The 24,858-nt window shown below is 33.2% G+C and overlaps 1 protein-coding gene across 7 annotated transcripts in view; it reads right to left on the bottom strand.

Moving 5' to 3' along the window:
- The window catches only part of ANKRD17 (ankyrin repeat domain 17), a 156,093-nt gene that overhangs the window by 122,090 nt on the left and 9,145 nt on the right, over positions 1–24,858 (bottom strand). Inside the window, exon 1 of one of the 7 annotated variants that reach the window (XM_036021919.1) lies at positions 16,005–16,739. The exons of 4 other annotated variants lie outside the window; for them this stretch is intronic. Coding sequence is in view for 2 of the 3 variants with exons in the window: in XM_036021909.1 (XP_035877802.1) it covers positions 4,736–4,789 (54 nt within the window). In the remaining variant the exon portion in view is untranslated. Of the gene's footprint in view, positions 1–4,735; positions 5,344–16,004; positions 16,740–24,858 lie in introns of those variants that run through there. 2 more of the 7 variants (XM_036021909.1, XM_028507739.2) reach the window with 2 other exon arrangements.

Below are 24,858 nucleotides of genomic sequence, written 5' to 3' on the forward strand. Positions count from 1 at the left end.
AGATAATACATGATAGAGAACTTGCCAAATTCATTCTCTATAGCATGTATTAAACATTGAGCTAAAAGGATTTAATGTGGGACTAATGACATTTGGACAACCTGGCCTTTACTCTCATATAACAATAACAGATTAATTCACATATTTCTAGTTACACTACTGTTTGATACCTGTTTATAGTCTTTATACTCCACTATAATACCAGTCTTCTTTACAGGGATTATTAGCTATCATAAGTGTGTCTTCTACTACTCCCCCTGCATTCCCTCAAATTTAGAGTGCGAAAGCAATGTTGCAACTTCTACTCCCCATTCAAGATAAACTCCAATCTCAAGTAAAAGTATATATTCACAATGCATAATATGTCAGGAACAAACGTGTGTATGTAGCATTTATGTAACCACATATGTGAGGGTACTGTATGTGTGTATACATATACACATACACATAATATACTGATTTAAATGTTAATAGAAAAATCTTTAAAGACCAAAAGATAAACTTGGGATCCAAGAAACCTTCTAGATAGCCCAACATTCCTAATGATACATAACAATTACAAAAATAAGCATAAAAAATGTAACTAAAGGTACTCAGATAAAGAAAAATATCTGCTTATTGACAAATTCAGAATACTGAAAACATGGATTTCAAACTCTCCAGATAAACAAATGAAGTAAAATATTAGCATTCAAATACATATCTGTAGGCATTCTAAATTCAAGAATGATTAATTATCAATGGTAGACATTTTATCTTATTACCTTTGTGAAGAAAAATTAGCTAGACTAATTTCACTGAATTTCAAGGCCTAACATATTGAATGTGCTCAATAAGTACTGGCATGAAATTGTTAAGATTCAATCTACCCAACGTGTCTAATTGTTCCAAAACCTTTTAATAAATTAAAAACATTACTTATATCAATTCAAATAATTTACATGTTAGCTAAATTTTTCTGTCTCTAGATCAACATACACACTTATGTCTTACGAGGTACTCCAACCCTTCCCAGTGAAAAACATCACCATGGTTATGCTAAATATAGTACTTTAGAAATGTATGTGTATCACATAAGCCAATACATTTTATATAATAAAAAGAAGTATAGCAAGTACCGGTCAAAAGAGTCTACTTCATGGAGATTTTGTATCAGTACTAAAAGCAACTTTATATTATTACTAAAATAATAGCAAGTAGATTTCCTGTTTGATCTAGAGTGCACTACTTACCATTAGCCAATAATATTGATAATCAATACATAACAACTTCCCCATAACTTTCAATCTAACTTAAAAAACAAAACACCAAACCTCTGGTGTCCAAATAAATACAGAGCAAGATACGGTTCCATAATAAACCAAAAAGGGTTCAACCAAGCCCCACACCCACCATAATCTAAATAACAATTATAAAGATTTGAGACTTTTATCTTACATACTACAACCTGTAAAATCAAATACACGTGAAGTTAGAAACCCTGCCTTTGTCTGACAAATGAACAAGACTGGGCATGAGAGTTGTCTCACTTCACTGTAAATATTTTTATTTTCATAAAAATTGCTTCCTTTTAAGCAAAAGTATATCAAATGATATACCCTGAACAAAACATTCTGAATATAACTGAAATGAAAATAAGTATTTGTGAAAATTTCTCATTTCTAAAACAATTCTTATAAAAACGTACTAATTCAATTATAAATAAAACTGGAAAATGTTTCTAAAATGACCTCTCATGTTACATGTATTCTTATTACAAAAAACAAAACAAAACAAAACAAAAAAAAAACCACTTAAGGTTTATATACACAGCTTTTGGTCAAACTTGAAGTATATAAAAAAAATTTGGAGGATTTCCCCTTCTTATTGACCTTTCTAAATACTAAGATCCATTATCACATATGACTTAAAGGAAAAGTATCAAAATTCTCCCAGCCCTTTTCTACCACTTGTATTTGGCTAGTTCCCTCGGTACTAGTTAAGGTGAGCAAAAGGGACAGAAACACTCTGACTACTTTAGTTTAGAGGATAAAATTACTGACTGGATTATTTGGATAATTTAAACTATCAAGTTTTTCAGTTTAATGCATTACCTTGGAATATCTGAGAAGCAATGATACAATTTGAAATCAACCTCTTCCAGTTTTATGAGTTTTAGAAACTTATATTTTACTTAAAATTTTGAGATCATTTAAAAATTCAAGTTAAATAACAATTGTTATATAATAAAACAATCACCATGAACCACAGCATTATATAAATTAATCTACACAATAGTCACTGATGATTCAGATTTAAGAAAAGAGCCTTTTAAATGGACAAGGTGGGGACTGACTGTGGGAAGGGAGGGGGAAGGGGAGAACAAGGGGCGGGGTGGGGGGGTGGAGGGGTGGGAGATTGGGACAACTGTAATAGAACCACCACCAAAATGTATGATTCAAAGGAAGAACCCAGTTACACTGAAAGACAGACGAAAACAGAAGGGATCCAATGGTTAATGTAAATAAGCAAAAATCTACATAAAATTCCAGATGCTTAATAAAATCACAAAGATGAATATTAAGGTAACACACTTAAAATAGCCTCAGTGACAATAGTAAAATTGTATAAAGGGGAACTTCATTGTTCATTATTGGACATTTTCACAAGGAGTTAATCCTTTAAATAAATAAAAGTAAATTTTTGGAAAACTGGTTGTGTAATTGAATCTGTTCACTTGCAACAAGAAACTTTAGAAAATGGTACACTTAGCTTCAGAGAGTTGGCAAGTTTATCCTCTTTGAACTTTCATTTTTAGACTTAGGTCATAATAAATACTTTTAACTTTGGGAATAAAAGTATATTTTATTACCACTTGGAAAATTTTTACATCTGGCTTACCAGTTATGGAAAAATATTCAGTTAAATCACATAATATTAAATAAAGAGAGAACTTCTCACTTACTATAGTTTAATGCAACAGGTACATAGGAACCAAAATAAGAGAGATTTAAAATTAGGACAAATAATTAAAATTACAGAGGTTATTTTAATAACTATTAACAATGAACTAATTAGGTACGGTAAAATCTTAACACAACTTTTTAAAAAATTTTAGTGGAAATCATATAAAGCCAATTTCTAAGACACCATTAGAAAAATCTGTACTTAAGGCACAAAACTATGTTCAGGTAGGTTTTCCTAGAAAATAAGACTTTTAAAATCTGTTATTTACTGCAATTTTAAATGGGTAAAAAAAATCAGAGACCTACTGAAACCTATTAAATACACTTCTTTAAATTCCAAAGCAAATATTTTTAAAAACAAATTATAATGTAGCACTGGAACCTTATAATCAAATTAGACTTGTTTAAACACAAGCACTAAAGTCATGTGACCGCTCCTATTTACAGTTCCTTGATGACAGTGTATATGCCACTATTTCTAAGTAGATAATTCACCATATCATTTCTAAGGGAACTCACTAATACCATAAAAAAAAACGAAATAAAGGAAATTAACCAGAGGATTCAGCTCAGACAACAAGCTGTTAGGAGAGGAGGAAAGAGTGTGTTGGCAGGTGTCTGAAAGAAGGTAGATAGTACAATGGAATCAGTTTTCATTCTGCAGAAGCACCGTGAGACTTGCTGCAATGTCAGCTCCAAGCACACACTGTGGGACTCCAGAAAATGCTCATTGATCATGCAGCACTTTATAATGCGCATAGGCTTTTTTCTCCTACTAACCCCGCCTAGCTTCCTTCTGCAGCTTATTCTCTCAAGCCCTCTCTCCCTAATCAAATCTCTTCCTGAAAATAGGGAAATATTTAATAAATTATCTTAACAGTCTGAGTATTAGGAATACCACTCACCATCATGAAACCTCTTTATTTGAATTGGCCAGTCTTATCTTAATGAGGAGAGGGGAACCCTACAACCTATAGATAAGAAAATTTTAGATATCTATACCTATAAATACAAATGTTTGACAATACACTACATCCAAGGCAAAAATCAACTATAGTTTCACTTTGACATGTATCTCCTTGAACTGATTTATATATTCAAGTAGGTTCTTATAAAATTGATACAGCCAGAAAAAAAACACAAAATTTAAAATTCTCATGACTCAAAATGCAGATTTTTATTGTGAGCTCTGAAGCACTAGTGCCTTAAATTTTAGGACCCTTTAATTTTTATTTAATAATTTATTTTACAATAATTAAAGTTACATGAAAAATCTAGAACCAGAATGTACCAGCTAAATTAAGCAATTAAATTGATATACATATAGCCTTAATTTTACCCTCAAAAGTAAAATAATCAGTTGTTTTTAATGGTTAACTGCCAGCAGAGCTTTAGGCATAGATATGTAAATGAATTCTAAGACATATGATACTAAACCTACTCAAAGCTGCTTTTCAGACCCCACCTTCTAATGAGTTAATCTAAAGGTCACCACCAGCACAGGCTTTTTATTAAGTCCGAGGCCCGTTCTTTTTAAAATTTATTATCAGACATATATCTTACAATTTATAAAACATGAAGTTTAACGAAAATAACTCTAGCCTTGTTTAGTAATCACATGAATCAGACTGGAACATTCTCACACAGAATAAGGTCTGACCGTATCTTGCTTTTATGCTCTGCCTCTCTTTGCTCTCTCCTCTAATCTATTCATCTGTAAAATAATTCCGTCACATAAGGTTTCTTTGTTTAGATTTCAACTTTCATTTCATTTACAAATCTAGCCCTACCTCAAGAATGTCTTCTAGAACATATGCTTCCATTTCAGCCGCTGTCTCCACCATGTTTTATCAAACTGCCATGTTTCTTACTGCACTATGATTAGATCATTGCCAGCAGGAACACTCCTCTGTGTCAGCAAGGGAACAGGAAATGGAATGTTCTATTACATGCCTAAAGCAGCTTAGCTGTTCACTAGCCAGGCACCTACCAAAAGAGCAGGGGGTGACACATACTGTATTTTTTAAAGACACAGAAGCTCTATTCCAAAGCAAACTTCTGTCAAGTAATTTTAATAGGCAAAATAGATAAAGTCTCTTATTTTACCCTTTTAAAACTTAAAATCCTAAAATTTCAAAAAACACATATACATATTTATTTAAAGCTATTTAACACGCCTGGCTTCCTGGTTAAACAAAAGAGGTTGAAGTGGGTCACATAGCAATTTATCCTTAGTAAAACCTTGCAGTAAGATTAATGGCTGTATTAAACATGCAAAGGAGGCAAGGCAATACAAAATTAGCAATTCGCTACAGCAAACAAATGCATTATATAACATACCTATTACACGTGTTGGCTTGAAGGGGTCAAAAATAGTTAATGCAGTTTTTTTTAAGTGGTAACTGGTTTTCTGTAAACAAATTTCTTTGAAAATATCTGAGAATGAGATGAACATTCCACTGATTTATAATTACTGAAGCAAAGCATATCAGTTATATTCATACAGGCATATTCTAGAGAGAAATGTCTTTAATTTGATTTACCTCCAAAGAAATGCACTCCCCTTATCATAAATATCACGAGACAAAGATATATCAGATAACTGAAATTCAGAAACATCATATCTGGATCATTAAACAGCAAACACAATGAGTGACAGAACCAATTTATGTTATATTCATTATTATAACTGCTCCTCAGTTTACAAAGTTTGTTACTTTGTCAAATTTCTTCCTTATGTAATCTGGAATATTAAAAAATTAAATGGGAAAGGAACAATGTCTTATGCTCTGTGGCATTAATAAAATAACTCTGCACTTCCAGGACTGCCACACAAACTGAATTTGAAGTGATTCTTTAATGTGCAGATTGACCGATCTAATTATAATTCTAAAGTAAAGAGTTCTTCCAGTCTAAAACTTCCTAATAAAAAAAAAAAGAGAGAGAAAAAAAGAGTTTTTAGGAAAAAAAAAAAACAGAAAAATGTAGGAGGGAGTTTTTATTATTAATACATAATCTATGCTGAGAAAGTGTTATGCAAAGGCATTGCCAGTAATGTCTCCCCAAAGTGATGCCATGGAAAGAGATTTTGTAGTTCTCTTGGGCCTCAATTTATTAATCTGTAAAATGAGATAACATTTATTCAACATGAAACATCTATTCTTTGTCAGAAACTGTCCTAGGTACAGTCAACAGGACAGGTAAAATTGCTCCTTACAGGTTTATATGAAGATCAAATGTAATCAAGCATCTACTACTCAGTTTCTGATATTTAGGAGGTACCCATACTGTCAGGCAATATGTTTCTTTTTTCATAAACATGTTATTTAACCCTCACAAATAACCCTAAATGATAATTTAAAAGAACAATAACATTAATAATTACACCGTTTACTATATGCCATATGCCATTTTAAGTGTGTTGTATATATTAACTCATTTAATTCTCACAATAAACCTAAAAGAACAAAAGAACTATTTCCATTCTACATGCATGGAAACTGAGGCCCAGATAGCTTAAGCAACTCGCCAAACTTATTCCTAATGGAGTTAGTTAAGTTGAGGAGCTAACATCTGAATATAGGCAGTTGGCTCCATCCTGTGAACCATCTACTACATTCCCTCCAGGTGTGTCATCCTGATTTTACAGATGAAGAGATCAAGTCTCAGATAGTACATACAGTTATGTAGCAGAGCTTGGGACTCAAACCAAGAACAATCTGACCAAAGCCTGTGTGAAATTATGGGAAAACAAATACTATTAAAAATAATGTTTTCCCTCACGCCATATATTGGGTTGGCCAAAAAGTCTGTTATGTTTCTTGAGTATAATAAGACATTTTTAAATTTCACCAATAACTTTACTGATTTGGGTGTTTTGAGTATGTCCACTATCTCTCACTTTTGGTTTCTAGTGGGTAGAGGCCAGGGTACTGATAACCATCTTCCAATGCATAAGACTGCCCCACAGCAAGGAATTATTTGACCAAAATATTAATAGTACAAAGAAACTTCGCCAACCACTTGTGACACATTCATTCAGTCACAGCACCTTCTCCATACACTGCACAAATCTTTTTTATTCAGTTTTGTTCAGTTGAGTTTTTACCTTTCTTAAAATAATAAAGTATAATTCAATGAAAATGTTGCATATCTACTTCCATCTTCAATATTAAAATGACTGCACAAAAATTCACCAATTTTGGTGAGTTTTTTTTAAAAAGTGCATGCTGATATAACAGCTGTCCCAATACAACAAAATTGTTCTGAATTAAATTAAAGACAACTAAGTACCATTAGAGCTATCGTATATAAAAAACATAACTGACATTTTGGCCAACCCAATAAAATGCTTATGTATGGATAAGTCTGGCACTTGGAAGGTTCTCAAACAAAGTAATTCCACTGTTAAAATCAAGCTTAAAAAGAACTAGCAAACCGGTTTTTACTATTTCAGGAGTTCCAGGTTAATTCTTTTTATGCTTCAAAATAACTGCTTCATTCTTGGACTAAGAAAAGTCATCAATAAAGTTTCTTTCTCCAACCTTCCTCTAACACAAGCAAGCAAAGAAAGGTTTGAGTTCAAAGGCTTCTCATGTTGGAGTACTCATTTCCCATAAACCAAAGTCTTTCCAACCTTACATGATAAGAAATTTGGCCTCCTAAGGCTCAAGTCAATCAAACCACTCACTCTCTCCTTCTTTTTCTGTTAAAGGATTACAAGGGCACTTCTCTTATGGTTTCTGACTTTTACCATTAAGCTTTTTACCAATAATTATGTGATTATGGCTTTTCTGCAGAATTATGGGTGTTTTCATACCATCTGTCATCTCTCTCCCTTACACAGAAGAAGCTTCAAGAAAGTAGGCAACACTTTGTTAACCAATGTACAGCCAGGACCAGCAGTCTCTGGCACAGGACAGGAACTTAAGTATTTGTTGATTAAATAACAAATGCATAAATAAAGGAATGATTTGATATCCAGTGATGCATCCTAATTCTTCTTAAATTATTCTGTCATAACTTCTGATGACAAAAACATTTGTTCTGTGACTACTACCTATAGGTCACAATAAGAAATAGTAAATATAAATAATATATTTCAAAATTTCTGTAATTCTTTGTTATACAACAGTTTAATTTTATTTTCTGCTCCTTTTCTGTTAGTATGATGACGTATGCCACAGTATAAGATACTCGGGGCAAAAGGGTATGAAAAGAGATTCATATACATCTATCTGCCTTAAGACCCCATATTTTAAAAGAGAGCCACCTTCCTTCCATTTCAACCTCATTTTATAGGCAAAAAAAACCCCTGTTTTTCCATCTGCCTAAAATGGATTTCAGTGTTACAAGATCTTTTATTTATGCTAATGGCTAAAGCATTAAAGTCTAAATAGTAGCTAACATACTAACAGTTATGCAAACTAAACCAATACCTATAAATAACTTAAATCATAATATAAAACACTAAAATAAGAAGATTCAAATGTCCAAAGTGAAAAGCTTGCCATTAAAAGCAGGGGGAAGGTGATGCTGGAAGAGGGCTCAATAAAGGAATCCTCTAAAATTTACAACTTTATTTAGTACAAGCACAGAATTTTTGAAAAAGGAACAAGAAAACCAAACACACGCACAGAAATGTACTGAGAAACAAGCAACCATATATTGTAATATTTAAATTTTTATGTTTGTTTCCCCACATTAATCAAAAATTACTTGTAAAGGAGTTCTGTTCCCATCAAATATATTTTTATATATTTTTTCGATTTAGGAAAGGGCAAGACTTTTCAAATTCACATTTTCAAACAAAATAAGGACAGATAATTTGTGGTAGGACAAATGTGATGATTTCACATAAAAACAAAATCTGAACCCACTTCACCTTTCACATAAAATGTATGAAATATAGTCATTATTTTATAATATCTTTTTTCTCTTCTTTACTCTGTAAATTATATTTTAGCAGAAATATGAAACTCAACTGTAAAACAGCTTGGACTGAATGTAACTAAGATAGAGGTGTTAAAGAGTTAAAGAGCATTTAAAATAAAAGGCTAATAAAATCTGGTAAAATTTCTGAAAGCCTATACCAACCACATTTGATACCACTTATCAAAGAATACCAACTCCATGATTTTACCATTTACTTCTTCAGAATCCATCATGCCACAATATGACTGAGGGTTTTAAATACATGGCTAATATAGCACGGTAATATTCTTTTCATTACCTTCATAGTTTACCTTTTTATTAACTATGGTTTTTATCTATAAAGTAATAACATGCTCATGAAAAAAATTATACAGGGAAAAGTAACTAACTTCTCACAATTCCTAAAGACACAGTTAGTGTATTTTTCCAGAATAACCTACATACAAGAAGCATATCTTAGTGTAAGATTATTTTTATACAAAAGAAAACATAGTATGCATATTTTTCTCCATAATTGTTTCATATTAGCACATGTAGATCTCTTTGATTTGATAGCTGCTTAAATTTTCACTGGAGTTGTTCTACAATTTACTTAATCAGTTCCCTACTGAATGGCACTTGTGTCGTTTTCTAACATTTCATAACGCTGAAATGAACAGACCCAATGAAAGGGCACACATACTCTGCACATGCCTCAATATAACTGTATGGTGAATTTCTTAATGGGTATATGTATTTGCATACCAAAGGGTCACTGGTTCCATTCCCAGTCAGGGCATATGCCTGGGTTGCAGGCCAGGTCCCCAGTAGGGGGTGCACAAGAGGCAACCACACACTGATGTTTCTCTCCCTCTCTAAAAAGAAATAAATAAAATCTTTTAAAATTAATTAAATAAAACTTTGTTACTAAATTACCCTCCGAACAACTTGAATATATACTCTGACAGTGAAGACGACTGCCTGCTTCCCTACAAATAAAACCCAGATCAGGAAACAGCATTAGTTTTAAAACCTGTATCTAGACTTATTTTTAGTTCCTCATCATTTCCATTTTTCAAGAAATCTCAAATGAACGTTACACCTCCTCTCATCTAACTTTTGCCCCTTACTCCTCACCCCACCAAATCACATAAATTCATTCCCTGACAGGTTAAGAACTTCAATTATTTACCAAAAAGAAACAGAAAAAAGAAAAGAAAAAGCCACAACAGACTATGTATATATGTATACATATGAGTAGAGAAGAGAGAAGAATGAGAAGTCAAATAATCTATCCTTTAAAACAAAACCCCCCCACACGCATATTTGTCTGACTGTAAGATGCATCCTCCCCCCCATTTGGGAGGCATAATGGTTGTTAATGCTGCTGTTGAATTGTTTACATTTACATTGATGAAATGTTATGCTATTTATGTTATTAAATATTTTACTACATTTTTTGCTTCAAAATTTCTTTTCCTATTTTCCTCCTCTAAAACCTAGGTGTGTCTTATGGTTCAAAAATGAGGTGTATATCTATTTCCGCTAAAATAAAATTCCATCTGGGTTTCATGGTATTTTTTTTTTAAATTTAGGAGTAAATTTTAAAGTTTCTGACAGAATGTAGTATTCTAAAGATCTAGAATTAGCCCCGGCTGGTGTAGCTCAGTGGATTGAGCATGGGCCTGTGAAGCAAAAGGTCACTGCTTCAATTCCCAGTCAAGGCACATGCCTGGGTTGTGGGTCAGGTTCCCAGTAGGGGGCATGCAAGAGGCAAACATACATTGATGTTTCCTCTTTCTCCTTCCCTTCCCCTCTCTCTAAAAATAAAATAAAATCTTTAAAAACAAAACCTCTCCCTTACTCATCTTTATTTCCCACTTTATTAAAAAAATCTAGAATTATTTGACTATATTGTCACTAAATAAAATACTGTATTGTTGGATATATTTATTAGTTTACCTGACACACTTCATATTATTCATTTTTAAAGCATAAAATTCCAAAAAAGTAATCCAAAATCAAATGTGTACTAAGAAGACAGGGCCACACATAAGCAGTTTTTATTAACACAAAGGTCCCTAAATAGTTTCTATCTTAGCTTCTTGACATACAGTCTAATTTTGATAATATTTAAAAATAAGAACAATTAGAACTTCACGAGAGCCTTCAAAGTAAATGTTAACAGTTGGACACTGTTTCAGATATGTGTAGGAATAACTAAAAGATTTAGGTAACAAAGGATTAAGTAATAATACATAAAACTGTAACTTTACAAATAAAATATTTTATAATAACTTACTTAATTGGTTAAATTTTTCTCAAGGCTAATATTATTATAAGGCCTAGTAAACTTTTTTATAAAGATCATACTTACCAACTTTGATCATTCATTTATAGAAATGTTACTAAGTGCTTACTAGGTTACATGCTTTACACTACATAATAGATTGGCAAATAAAATCAGTATACCTCGAAGAGTCTATAATTAAGACTCTTGAGTCTATAATATTGATCCAGTTTCTAGACAAAGTTTAATATCAAATTCTTCAATAATTTTTGCCTCTTCTCTGATTTATAGACCTTTTCATTTTCCTATAATCCAACTAATAAGTAAAATCCAACTCCACTTGACGAGTACAAAAATACTACATTTAAACAAACTATTTCACCCAGATGTATCCTGTGTACATAATGAAATACAAGCACAGTCTTGTCCAAACATTAGTAACATATTATGCAAAGTAAAAAAACAAAGCAGTTTGCCCATCTTTTCACATCTCCAATAATAGTCGTGCCTGCTGGACACTTGTATTTGTTGTCTCTACCCATGAATTCATTCTTTTTCCAGTATTTCACAATAGGCTCTATGTATACAAATAGATAAAACATATTTATTGTTTTTAGATTACATTCACCCCTCAAATCTGTCTGTGTCGTACATCTTCAGATAAAAATAAAACAAGGGCATATGTAATAGAAATTATGTCAATGATTTTTGTTTTGCTTTAAATAGGCTCTATCTATTGAGTATACCATCCTCTATTTGGTCAGCAACACATGAACTGTCTTCTGCTCCAAAGCAGCAAGTATCTACAAACAAATAAAATATACCAACATAACCAGAGCCTCCTCCACTGCCATATACTCCACACATGCACAGTGGTGGAGTGTGAAGGGGCTGGGAATAAAAACACAAATTACAAGAAAAGACTTAAGTCCAAAGCCTGTGTCTTAGAGTCACCAATTTCTACCACCCTTCTGAAGGACAATGCTCTACCCTAGGAGACTAAAAAAAAGAAGTGCCAGGTAACTCACTTAAAATAGTATCAAAGGCATGGACAATAAACAAGAGGTAAAAACTACCGAAGTAGCCTTGGAATCCAAGTGGTGTCACTGGCTTTCCTCTGGTTCCTTGATGGTCTGGGGTTGCTGGTAACAAGCTCCATCAGTCTGGTCCCTCAAAATGCCTGTTACCACTATGCTATTTCTATCCTATTCACACCAAATCTTTAATGGTTTCCCTGTAAGCAATTATTCCAAGTACCAAAAGACTCCTTTTTCAAACTCATAATTGTATTTCCTGAGAACTCTGGGTAGACCAAAAATTACAAAAGGAGCACCACTCCCTTTCCACTAACCTAAACCTGACCAGACAGAGGATCTTTAGGGGTCTTCTCATAAAAAGAACCTCAGAGCAGTTACGACATTCTCAGAGCATAACTGTGACCTTCTAATATACCCAAAGGAGATATATAAACAGGACTACCACACAATGCTCATATATGAATAAAATTTTTTCAGCCAACGTAACTATGAACTATCTCTTCGATTATCGTGAGGATATCAAGACACAACTAAGTTAGAAGCAATGTTATCATCAGTTTCAATCCCCTCACCCCAAATTCAGATATCCAATTTTATTACCAAATTTCCAAAAAAAACTAACAATACTGAAAACAGTAAAGGCAGTATCTATGAACTTTGGTGTGTAACAGTTATCTCATTAGGATGCTCCATGAAATTAAATTTAACCCACATTCATATATTTCAACCTCTCTATCACAAATTTCTTATCAGAGTCAAGAATTTTTTAAGTTGATCAATTCCCATCCTCTTCAAGACATAAAGATATCACTGAGGTGAACGTAGTTATTGTTTAAAGGGAAGGCCACTGAATAATAGCTTACAAAATGTTTAACAGCATAACTGAACTGTGAAACACTTTATACTTAATAATTTGCTTTTGAATGCTCAAGGAAACCTTCCCCCTCTTACACAAATTCTGTAATTTCCAGTAAAATGCTCAATTTTTAAAGTATTTCTCATAATTAAATTATTTTAAAGGTATACATTTGTATAACTTGATTTTTTTAACACTCCAGCTTGCTTAGAAAGCTATACAATTTAAGTAGTTATATTGTTCTTAAGTCATAGGGTCTTTTCCAGTGTACACTTTCAATACTCAAAGGTATGTGATATCGTAAGATTTTACATTAAAAAATCAAATCCAAACAGCATACAATTAGAAACCTGCATCCCAAAAGATCGTGTTTGTGATGCAACTCTCCTAAACTAAGCTTCCAAAATACAATTTACTATGTGGAGCAAAACAGGATGCCAATCTGCCTTTAAACTGAAGTGACATCAAAATAAAATTATTTCATTCAACAAATATTGTCTGGTTAGGGCCATAGTATCAGCTCCTTCTACAGAAGGTAAAAAAGATAATTTCTACTGGCATCTTCCTTCTTCCAATTGTCCCAGAAGACACACACAGCCTCCAGCAGCTATGGCTCTTCTTGACATGACTTCCTCCTACGAATAAGCCAGGCTTCTAATCTGGGTCTCCAATACACCAAGAGAAAATGTCACCTTATTTTGTGGCATTGTCAGAAAGGACTCAAAATTTTACCATATATCCACATTTTTAACAATAAACTTAAAAAAAAGAATCATGGAAAGGATTCAGGAATTGACACATAAAATCAAGAATGTAAGCCAGTCAAGAAATAATTATGCATCTTACATAAAAGTAGTCACACATGTATTCTATACAACTTCCCAATTTCTGGAATTAATCCCTATGTGCTCCCATCTCTGTCTCAGATAGTTTCTAAAAACCATGTGGTCCTATATGACACATTATAATAAAAGTATTAACTAGGAAGGTGCAGCATGTCTGCAATCTTTTTAATATTATAAATGTGATGCATGCAAGTGGGATATTTTTTAAAAACTCAAGGGCCACAAAGGAAGAAAAATAAATCTTATTATCTACCTGCAACAAAATGGCATTAAAATATCACAATGTTAAAAAGTCTTCTAGTGTGGTTACCAGCTGAACTTCAATATTTTATTTGTTTCTTGATTCACCAATTTTATATGCGATTAACTGTCCATTGAAGAAATGAGCACTGAACCTTACTATGTTGCCCTCTAAATCCTAATTTTACAGGTTATATTATTTATATAATGGTTATGCTACATTCTTCATAACTATAATACATCCTAAATTTTATGTATTTTCTAGGTGATTCTAAAAACTAAATGTATATATAATGTGAATAGGTAAATACTAATCACTAAAGTAAATGTAATTTTATGTCATTTAGATATTACGAGTTGAAAGAGAATTGCCCGCGTATGCTAGGCTGATAACACTCTGAAGTTTTCTTCTGGTTTTCTTCAGTTCTTTATGAAGGCCAAAGATTGCCACTGTAGCTACCACTGTTTCCTCCCCTCCACACTGCCCTATCATGATATCCTCTATCTTATAGTTTTCATTGTACTGGGGTATCTCAAATATTTTCATATAAGATACATAGTTTTTTGACTCATGTAAAATATGTACTTATCCTCATGGGATAGCATGGTTAATACAGAAAATTTAGGTCCAAATCTATTTCGTTCCAAATAATGAAGACCTGTACCCACTGTGTTCAAGCATTCAGCAAGGCTGCTAAGAACTCAATCATTTGGTTTTCCATTTTTTATTCCCTCTAACAGTAACTTGGGGTTACCTTGTTATTTGTCGAGTTCTGAAATTTTACCAGATGTGTCTAGATTCTAGATGTAGATCTTTTTCCATTCATTCTGTTTGGTGCTAGATGGGCTCTTTCAGTTTGAAATTCATTATTTTTCTTCAACTCATGAACTTTTCTTCAATTGCTTCTTTCAGTATTTTCTCCTTTCACTGTTCGTGTTCCCTGCTTAAGGAACTCATATTTACAGTCATGAAAGCTTTGTGATGTATTTTCCATACCTCTTTAATTTTCTGCTTTTCCAGTTGGTTTTCTTTCTTTTTTTTTTTTTTTTTTTTTTTTTGCTTCATACACACAGTTCCTCCTCTTTAGTTGTACATCAACAATTCAGTCTTCATTCATGCTAAATTGTTATGCAGCCCATCCGTTAAATTTTTCATTATAATTTTCAAAATCTTTCTGGTTCTCTGCCCCCTTTTCAGTGCCCCCTTTCCACTGCAACATATTCTTAAATCTTAAATTAAATACAATTATACTTTTTCTTTGAAGTTTTCTTCTGAATTATATCTGAGGTTAGTTGTTCTTTCATTATGTTAATCCTCTTCCATTGTGATTCTCAATTGTATGACTGTCCCTATTTATACCAGCAAACGAATGATTACTTTAGAGAAAGAGTATAGGAAGCCAGTGTGACCTTTTCTGAGACTGTTCAGGTTTGTTTTCCCAACTGGCTTGTCCCTTAAATTCGAGAGTAGTACTAATTAAACAGGGCACATGGATAAGCAGGCATCCCAGAAAGGTACCTGGACATGAAGTCAAATTTGCTGGGTACTGCCAAAACTGCTTTTTGTCTGGAGTAGCATGCCTTAATGCTATTGCTTCTCTCTTAGGTTCCAACATCTCAGTAGCTGTCCTACTGAACTGTTGATATATTTTGTTAAGAGCTCAGTTCTTAGACTTCAGGCCTGAGGACAGGCACTACTGCCACCAGAGCTGTTTAGACTGGAGAAAGGGCAGCAAGAAGGCCCACCTAACAGCACTTTGGAAAATAATTCTTTTAAAAATTCTTGATTACTACCCAATTGCCCACTATTGTTCTTTGTATTGGTTGACTCCAAGCTAGGAGCCTTTCTGAGATTCCCCTAAGAAAACCTGAGCTTACCTCTGTTATCTTGGGTTCCAGTTTCCTCTGAGATTTTGCTGTCAATCCGATCTCGTGAACTTTCTATCTTCTCCAAAATTTCTGGTCCTCTGATGGTACCTGTAGTGGACTGTGAACTGTAATTTTACTGCTCAAGATGCTTTTTCCCCCACCCCCTTTTTCTAGTAAAATAATCCCTATTGTCTACGGAAAATACCGCATGTGATTTGGGTAGAGGTGATTTTTTCCAACCATCACAGTGGTGGCCATATGACCAGATCTGGGTAGAAAATCCCATACCTCTCTCCTTTGGCAGCCATCATTGCCTGGCTGAAAATATAGTTAGAAAAGAAAAGAGAGACGAAAAACATAAGAGAAAAACAGTACTGATGACACTATACAAATCTGGATTTATCTATGCCTAAGGAGAATCTTGGTCCCTCCTTCCCCACACACATGCAAACACGAAGTTTGAGAGCTAATGAGGTCCTCTGCTCCTCTTTATCATAGTTTTGACTAATATAACAACATCTGTTCCTGCTTTTCAGAACTATAATTTAATTCAATCTTTAAACAGTATCAGTGGGACGTTCAAAAGAAAGGAAGTTAAGGAAATTTGTTACCCTGCTTGGGTAGCTGACTTAGTTAGAATGTTGTTCCTACAAACCAAGATTGTGGGTTCAATCTTCAGTCAGGGCACATACAAGAATCAACCAATGAATACATAAGAGGAACAATAAATCAATGTTTCTTTCTCTCTCCTTCTCCCTTCCCTCTCTCTCAAATCAATAAAAAAATGTTTTAAAAATTTGCTCCATTTACCACATTTAAAAGAAAAGTTAGGATAATACTACAAAATAAGCACAAAAAATGAAATTAAAGCATTATAGTTTGGTGTTAAACATATAATGAATAAATAGATGTAAACTTTATTAAGTACATCTTACTGCATAAGGCAGCCTTCATGCCTCTAGGGAGGAAAAAACGTATCAAATCCAATTATATTATAATTATCTCTTAGATTTTTTAAGTCAAGATTCCAATTATCTCAAAAAGAACAAGGAAATAATGCTAGTGTAGTGATTTAAAATTTTCTAAATCTACAACTATACAAAAACCCTCTCTGAATAGTTACACAGTGGTAAACCCTGGAAGAAAAATTCTGTAGCTCTTAGTGTGATTATTAGAGCACAGGTAGGGAAAAGGTTGTTTATAAGGTACTTTATAATTTTGGAGGTGATAAAGAGCACAGAACATCATTGAACTCTTCAATGAATGGAAGATAAAAATCCGGTACCTTTACCTAAGGCTCATAATCCATGGTTCATTGGCCTATGCCTGAAGGACTCTACAACCCTCCTGAAACAAAACGTAAAATGCTCTATGTATATAAGTACATTTTGGGGGAGAATAGGTCCATAATTTTTGTAAGAATCTAATTAAAATCCATGACCTAAAAAAGGTAAAAACTGCTCCTGACTGCAAGATAACAATGACAATCTCATTTAAGAATTATATGAATAATTAAATACAGAAAAATTGATAAGTAATGAATACTTCCAACATATAAGCCAGTAGTATACTAGATATACAGATATCTCCATTCTTTAGAAAAATTGTCAGAAAAGTATTATTAGCACCACCATGAAGAAAATAAGGTTAAGCAGTAACTTTCCAAAGTTACCCATTATTAAAGCAGAATTCAAAAGCAAGTTTCCCAAGTTGATTTCAAATTCTTTCCATGTAATCCTTTTTTCCAGAAATATTGATAAGGAAATACAAAAGCAATGGATTATTTCATAATGGAATATAATGTTATATCAGACACAGAAACTGCCAAGCGCTCACACGCCCTGGGTTTAATGGTATTGGAATCTGACCCTTCTTCCTAATGGCTATTTAAGATTTTCAAGGGAAACTTCTGCTTCTGGTAGTGATGTCGAGAAGACCTTAGTATTTGATTAAGATGAATGAATCTTATTAATGTTCAAGGCTGTCTAAGCCAATGAATGGGTTGTCTTGTTAGTAAAGCTGTTCTTTGAACTCTACAAAATACACCATAAAGTTGCTCATGCATACAAACAAAAAGCTGCAATACCAAGTTCTGTGTTTTATGTCTTGGCAGAGAAGTCAAGAATCTGGTGAGAAGCTAAAATAGGTAAGACTTCCCACATACTAAGGTACATTCACAACTTAAAACATACTCCATTACTTGGATCTAGTCAAGAGAACTGAAGTACTAGTGTTTGGGTTGGAGCCAGAAAGCTGGGCTGAAGGGTAGAGAAGATTTTATCCTGTGAGATGATTTATATAGCAGCAGAGTAAGAAAAGAAAGGTAGAAAAGCTATAAGTGAAAGCAATCTACAGCAAGTTAGGGATGTTTTAAAGATTCTGAAAGAGCATGGTCATATCTTTGCTTTAATGCATTGTCATTTTATCTAGAACCATATAATCATCTGCTAAGCCTATGGCAGAGAAGTCACAGAAATATGATTTGCTCCATAATTCCGAAAAAAAGAGATAAAGAGTTTATCTTTTCCCCCATTAATCTTATGTCCCTCTTTATTAACAGTCTGATAAAGTACTATAGATTTTTAAATTCTGAACAAATTTATGAACGTATTCTATTTAAATATTAAAGATCTAATGAATCCAGAATATAATCCTAGAAGGACATCTATCCCATACAACTATCATTTGTGAAATCTTCATTACAGATTCCCATTCTCTATGCTAACACTGGTTCCACTGAAAATAAATTATCCCAAATGCAAAATTACAGCTAAAGAAATTGATTAGCAATCTATGAATTCAACAAAAATTCAAATTAAATGGAAAAAGAAAAAAGCTACATTTTTCTAAATTACATATTTTTATTGTATTTTTTAAAAACAGCCAAACATCTTACTTACTAGTCAGTAATCCCATTTGCACAAAGCTCTCCTTTGTTCCTCATAGTTCGGCTTTAATAGCTAATATTTAGTTAAAATTTTGGAGATCCTTGTAGTTTACAAATGTTTTCACATACATTATCTAATCTGACCCCTCCCCCCACCAAAAGAAGGTATTCTTGTGTCCCTTTTATGTGAGGATCTGAGATTCAGCCTGCATACCATACTTACTTGACAGCACGCATTAAGAGATATAACAGGGTCTAAACCTGCATTCTTCTCACTTCACATTTTAAGAACTTACTATAAAAGAGGTCATCTACAAGACATGTACTTGGATTCGATGTTCTAGCAAAGCTGAATAGTATTCACTCACAGTCTATGAAATGTTTCAAGATCAATCACATAAATTTTTCCCAAAATGGATGGGATCAGGAAAATAAGATGCAACGGAACAGAGCAACATTAACTTGCTACACTATGATAAAGTCATTGGGGGGCAAGGGGAGTTTGCCTTATAATCTGGTGTTCTAACCAACTCTTAAAAATGTTACAGAACTGTATTACTATAATATTTAGGTGTAACGATCTAGAGGTAGGTCCTAAATGACAGTAAGAGGTCATTCACAAAGATCTATAACAAGGACCTAGATGCAAGATCAAATGAGCTAGTGAACTCTATCACTCACATAAAACATATTTCTTGAGCATTACTAGGGAAATCATAAAGAATAGAAAGGAGGCAGTGGATTACAGGAGTTAAAAAGCAGACTTTGATGTGAAACTGCCCATATTTTATTCCATTTTTATCATTTTTATGACCTTGAGCAAGTTATTCTTTGCCTTGATTTTTTAACTATAAAATTTGGATAATAACATTATCTACCTTAGAGCTGTCATAAAATTAAATGAGATACTATACGTAATTATAACTTGCCTGGCATATAGTAAGCATTCATGAAAATATTAGTTATTAAAATATTAGTTACTGAGGTTATAATTATTCAATGTGCTAAGTGTTACGAATACCCCAGAGAAGAAGTTATATTTTATCTGGCTCTTAATGGACAAATCAGCGTCAAAAGAGAACGACATCCAGAGAAAACAGATTACTAAATAGGGCCTGAATGCTGACATTAGGCCTAGCACATCTTAAACTGTTACAAAACCACTATAGTTTAAAAATATGGCATTGACACACATACTAAAATGGGAATTACAAAAACAGACCCATGTACCTTTGGTCTAGCACTTTTGCCACTGGAATATATAGTTTATTTGACACATATTTTAAAAACATGGAAACAAAACTAAAGAACACTGGAATGATAATGAAAGAGAACTGAAACACATTCTTCGAGTTCACAGGTCCTGCCCTAATAGTACAAGTACATAAAAATGTCCAAGTCCAAAGACTGCCCACTTAAGATGAACCGTAAGGATATTACGCTAAGTGAAATAAGCCAGTCACAAAAAGATAAATACTGTATGGTAACACTTGTATGAGGTATCTAAAGAAGTCAAATTCGAAGAAACAAAAAGTAGAATGATGGTTGCCAGGAGTCGGGGAAGAAGGGAGGAGTTGTTTAATGCGTATACAGGGCCAGTTTTGCAGGAGAAAATGTTCTGGAGATGTTGCACAACAATATGAATATACTTAACACTACCGACTTTACATTTAAATGTATAAAATGGTAATTTGTTTTTCTCTACCACAATTATTTTTAATTATTAAAAAAATAAGAGGTACAGACCAAATTATATAAACCACTTAAAAATTAATAAACTATAAAGAGATCAGATAAAGCACTTGATCAAATTCCTTTCTAAGGAATATGCCACTTCTCAGTGGCATATATGGTTATAAATAAAACATGTAAAATTAAAAAGAAATAGAATGCATATAAATTGAATCTACAAAGCACAAATCTTTTCAAGACTGATTTAAGGAAGGAAATTATTCATGGTTTCTCCCAGGAACTTTGAAAATCTAATAAAAAGTGGATAATCTTCACAGAAAACATAAATTACAATGTTGATATAATCAAATCCAATAGTGAGTTAAAGGAATACTACATCATACTAAAGATAGGATTAATATTAGGAAATTTATTATTGTAGTTCATTACATGAATAGACATAGGGGAGGGGAGAGAAATAAATCATTTAAATAGATGCCAAAAATGCATTTGATAAAATTCAGTATGTATTTCTGATAAAACATAGTAAGCTAAGAGAGATATACTCAGTTAGTACAGGATATTTGCATTATACTTAATAGTGATACAACAGCACTCCATTAAACTAATGGAAAGAAAGATAAGCCTGTACTACCACTACTAGTTAACATTTAGGGACTGTTCAAAACTGACACAATAGAAGAAAAACAAATGAGGTATAAATGTTGAAAAAGAACAGACAAAAGACAAAAATCATTTACTAAAGTCAAAACAACAGTTTAGTCAGAAAACACACAGAATAAACTCAACATGACAATTCAGTTTAGTGACTACATACACAAGATCAATAGATTTCTATAATCCAACTATAACTAATTAGAAAGTGTAATGGAAGAAAAAAATGCCATTCATAATAGCAATAAGAGTTACAAAACAATCTAAACTCCACAATAAATGTGCAAAACCTATAAGAAAACTGTAAAATTTCATTAAAGACAGAAGGGCCTGAAAAAAAAAAAAAGGCATGCCATGTTCATGGATGGGAATGCTCAGTGTTACCTATCTACTTCACCTATCTACTATCTATTATCTATTTGTAAAATATTAGAAATTTTAATGTAAATCCAATTAAAATCTCAATGGGCATCTTTAACAGTGGTTTACAAAAGCCACTGTGAAAAAGGTAGGGATATCACATTACTACCAAATGTGTACCTCCAAGAAAAGCAGTTAGGAAAACTCAGAATACTGATGTGTGTTGGCTGTTTAAAGAACAACCAGAAAGATCAACTTAACTAAAAATAAGGTGGTTTGCAAGTAGAGATAGACATAAAAACAATGCTCCTCAACAGCAAATTCTAACCACTAAGAGCCCAGTAATTTGAGGCCTCTCCATTTGGAAAAGGCAGCTACTTCTCCCTGTACAAGGAGATAACTTTGTGACCTCCAAGGTTCTCTGCCAGGTTGTAACAAACACCATCAGGTTAATAGTGTTGCTTTCCTACCCTTGATGATTTTTTATGTGTTAACTTGGTTAGGCTAAACTAAAAGGAAAGGAGGGCAGCAGCCATTTTGTAAGTACCTTCTCCATTATTCAAAAACTAACCTAGGTGCTGTTGGGAGAATTCTGCAGATGTATTTAAAATCCCCAATCAGGTGACTTTAACCTAGGGTGATCATCCGTAGTGAGCCTGACCTAGTCCAACTCTTTATTAAAGACAATGGGTTTTTCCTGGCAAATGAGACTCCAAACAGCAGCTGAGTCTGCAACTGCTCTTCCTGGATCCTCGTTCTAGACTGCCTATGGAGAAAGCATATTGCCCATGGGTTCCAACCTGTCTGAGATCTTCCCTCCCTAACTTCCTGCTTTACAAATTCTGGACTTGCTTAGTCAGCCCCTAGAATTGTACAAGCCAATTCCCTGTAATAAATCTCTTAGTACATACCTAACTTTCTATCATATTATAAATCTCCTGGTTATTCTGCTTCTTTCATTAAACCCTAACTGAAACACCATCCAGGCCTATTATTTCAGATGCCCTCAAGATGGGGAGGCAACACACACATATAGAAAGGAGGTGGGGAGGGGGAGGAGGGAGGGAGGGGAGGGAGAGAGAGAGAGAGAGAGAGAGAGAGAGAGAGAGAGAGAGAGAAAGAGAGAGAGGAACCTAACACAGAGACTAGTAAGAGAGAGAATGAGTAGACTGTCAAAAATTATGACATAAAAGAGATCCTGCTGTAATTATTCTCACACAGTACCAACAATAGAAATCTATGAAGCATTTGAAAGAGTTTTACCACCAAACTATATTACTGACCTATAAAAACCTATGATTGAACTTTAACCTTATAGTCCCTAATCTATACCAACTCGTAGGGAGTTACAAAAGTTGTGCGATCCTTAGGGATGTCGTATTCTCAAATGCCTACTAATTCAGATGTGGCAAGGGAAGATAACAAACAAGGAAGAATTACCTAAGAACAAAGCCAAGGGCACACATAATAGTCAAAAAGGCAATCCCCCACATAGCTAAATCAGAGTTTAACCAAGGAATTTACATAGTTGCCAGGGCAAAGTACTCTCCTGCCCAGAGGATTTCATTATTAATATGGACCAATGACAGCTATCTACTTTCTGTTCTTCCCTTCTCCAAAAAACCTTTATTATCCTATTCCTATTCACCACTGTATAGTGGGTGGGGCAAAACAGAGACAGATACATTGTTTATTACTTTACAGACTACTGAATTAGGAGGAAAAGCATTATGTAGATATTCCTCACTTTAATTTATATGAGTAACTGGATAGGACTTTGGATTGATTCTCTTGAGAAGGGAAGAAGATTGTGTTTGAAGAAAAGACTGTAGAAATGTTGGGTGGCCAGAAGGTCCACCTGGTACTCAAAAAGAAGGGTTTAAATTGGAGAATTACTCTTGAGAGTCACTAGTAAATGTGTATATAAACACACTAGACTAGAGAAAATCACCTAAAAAGTGAGCCCACATACAAGACGGAAAAGGGCCCAGGACTCAGCAAAGAGATACTAAATAATCAAAGAATGTATAGTGAAGGGAGGAGGAGGAAGAAAGAACAACAAAAAGCAACTAGTAACATAGAAACAGGAGAGGATAATATTATAAAAGCAAAGAGGGTAGCACTTTTTAAGAGACAAAAACTGATCCACAAAGTGAAATGCTACATGAAAAAAGTAAATAAATGAACACAGTTAAATTATTATATCCAAAAAGAAATCAATGTATCTTTGGAAAACATTTCTAAAAGCTTTAAAAAAATATGGGGTTGAGGGTTTTCAGAAGTCATCAAAGAATAATTCATTTTACTATACAAAAATAAACATTCTTCTACATCATGAAAATAAACAGATAGAGAATATATATGTAACAACACTGTGAAGAATTAATACCCATAAATATAAACAGCACCAAAAAGTCACTAAGAAAACAACTTTAATAGAATATGTAAAGGATAAAACTAAATTTTCAAAAGAAATCCAATAGAAAAATAAACACGAAAATTTACTCAACATCAACAGTAATCAGTAAAATGAAAACAAATAAAATACCATCTTTAAAAGATTTTGTAAACTAAAAAGGCTGACCATGTCCAGCAGCATTCGTATACACTGCTCATAGAAGTAAAACTTGGGAGTGTTCATCAAATTTAACATGTGCAAAACCTCTGGATCAGCAATTCCATGTCCAGGAATCCATCTCAAAGAAATATTTTTTACTCAAAAATACTGTACAAGAATGTTAATTTCAGCACTGCTATTGTATGTGCAATAGCAGTATATTCAAAAACCTAAATGTCTACCAACATAAAAGTAAATTATGCACATTCATACTATGGAACATTCATAATAAATGAGAACAATGAGGCAAATCCTAATGTACTCTCAGACACACACACACACACACTCTTCCACCAAGAAAGAAAGCAGAACATTTGATATACACCAACCTATTAGCAGCATTTATCCTGGCAAAGAGTAGGATAAAGCCTTTATATATTAGAAGACTCTCTTTTTTAGAAGTATAAATTCATTAATTTTTAGTTAAATAAATGTATAATCATTATCTCATCTCTTCAACTGATATATTTTAAGAATGCTCATCAATTAAACTTTTAGCAGACATAATTTGTAGTCTGATTAAACACACCAAGGAAAAATAAAAGTTTAAAATAATAATGATTAATTCTGGAGAGTAGGATCATTAGCTAATTTTTATATTCTTAAGATATATTTGATCTTGTCAAATTTTCATAAATATGTATGTTTCTATG

The sequence above is a fragment of the Phyllostomus discolor genome, chromosome 1 (assembly GCF_004126475.2).
Source record: "Phyllostomus discolor isolate MPI-MPIP mPhyDis1 chromosome 1, mPhyDis1.pri.v3, whole genome shotgun sequence".
NCBI classification, from domain to species: domain Eukaryota; kingdom Metazoa; phylum Chordata; class Mammalia; order Chiroptera; family Phyllostomidae; genus Phyllostomus; species Phyllostomus discolor.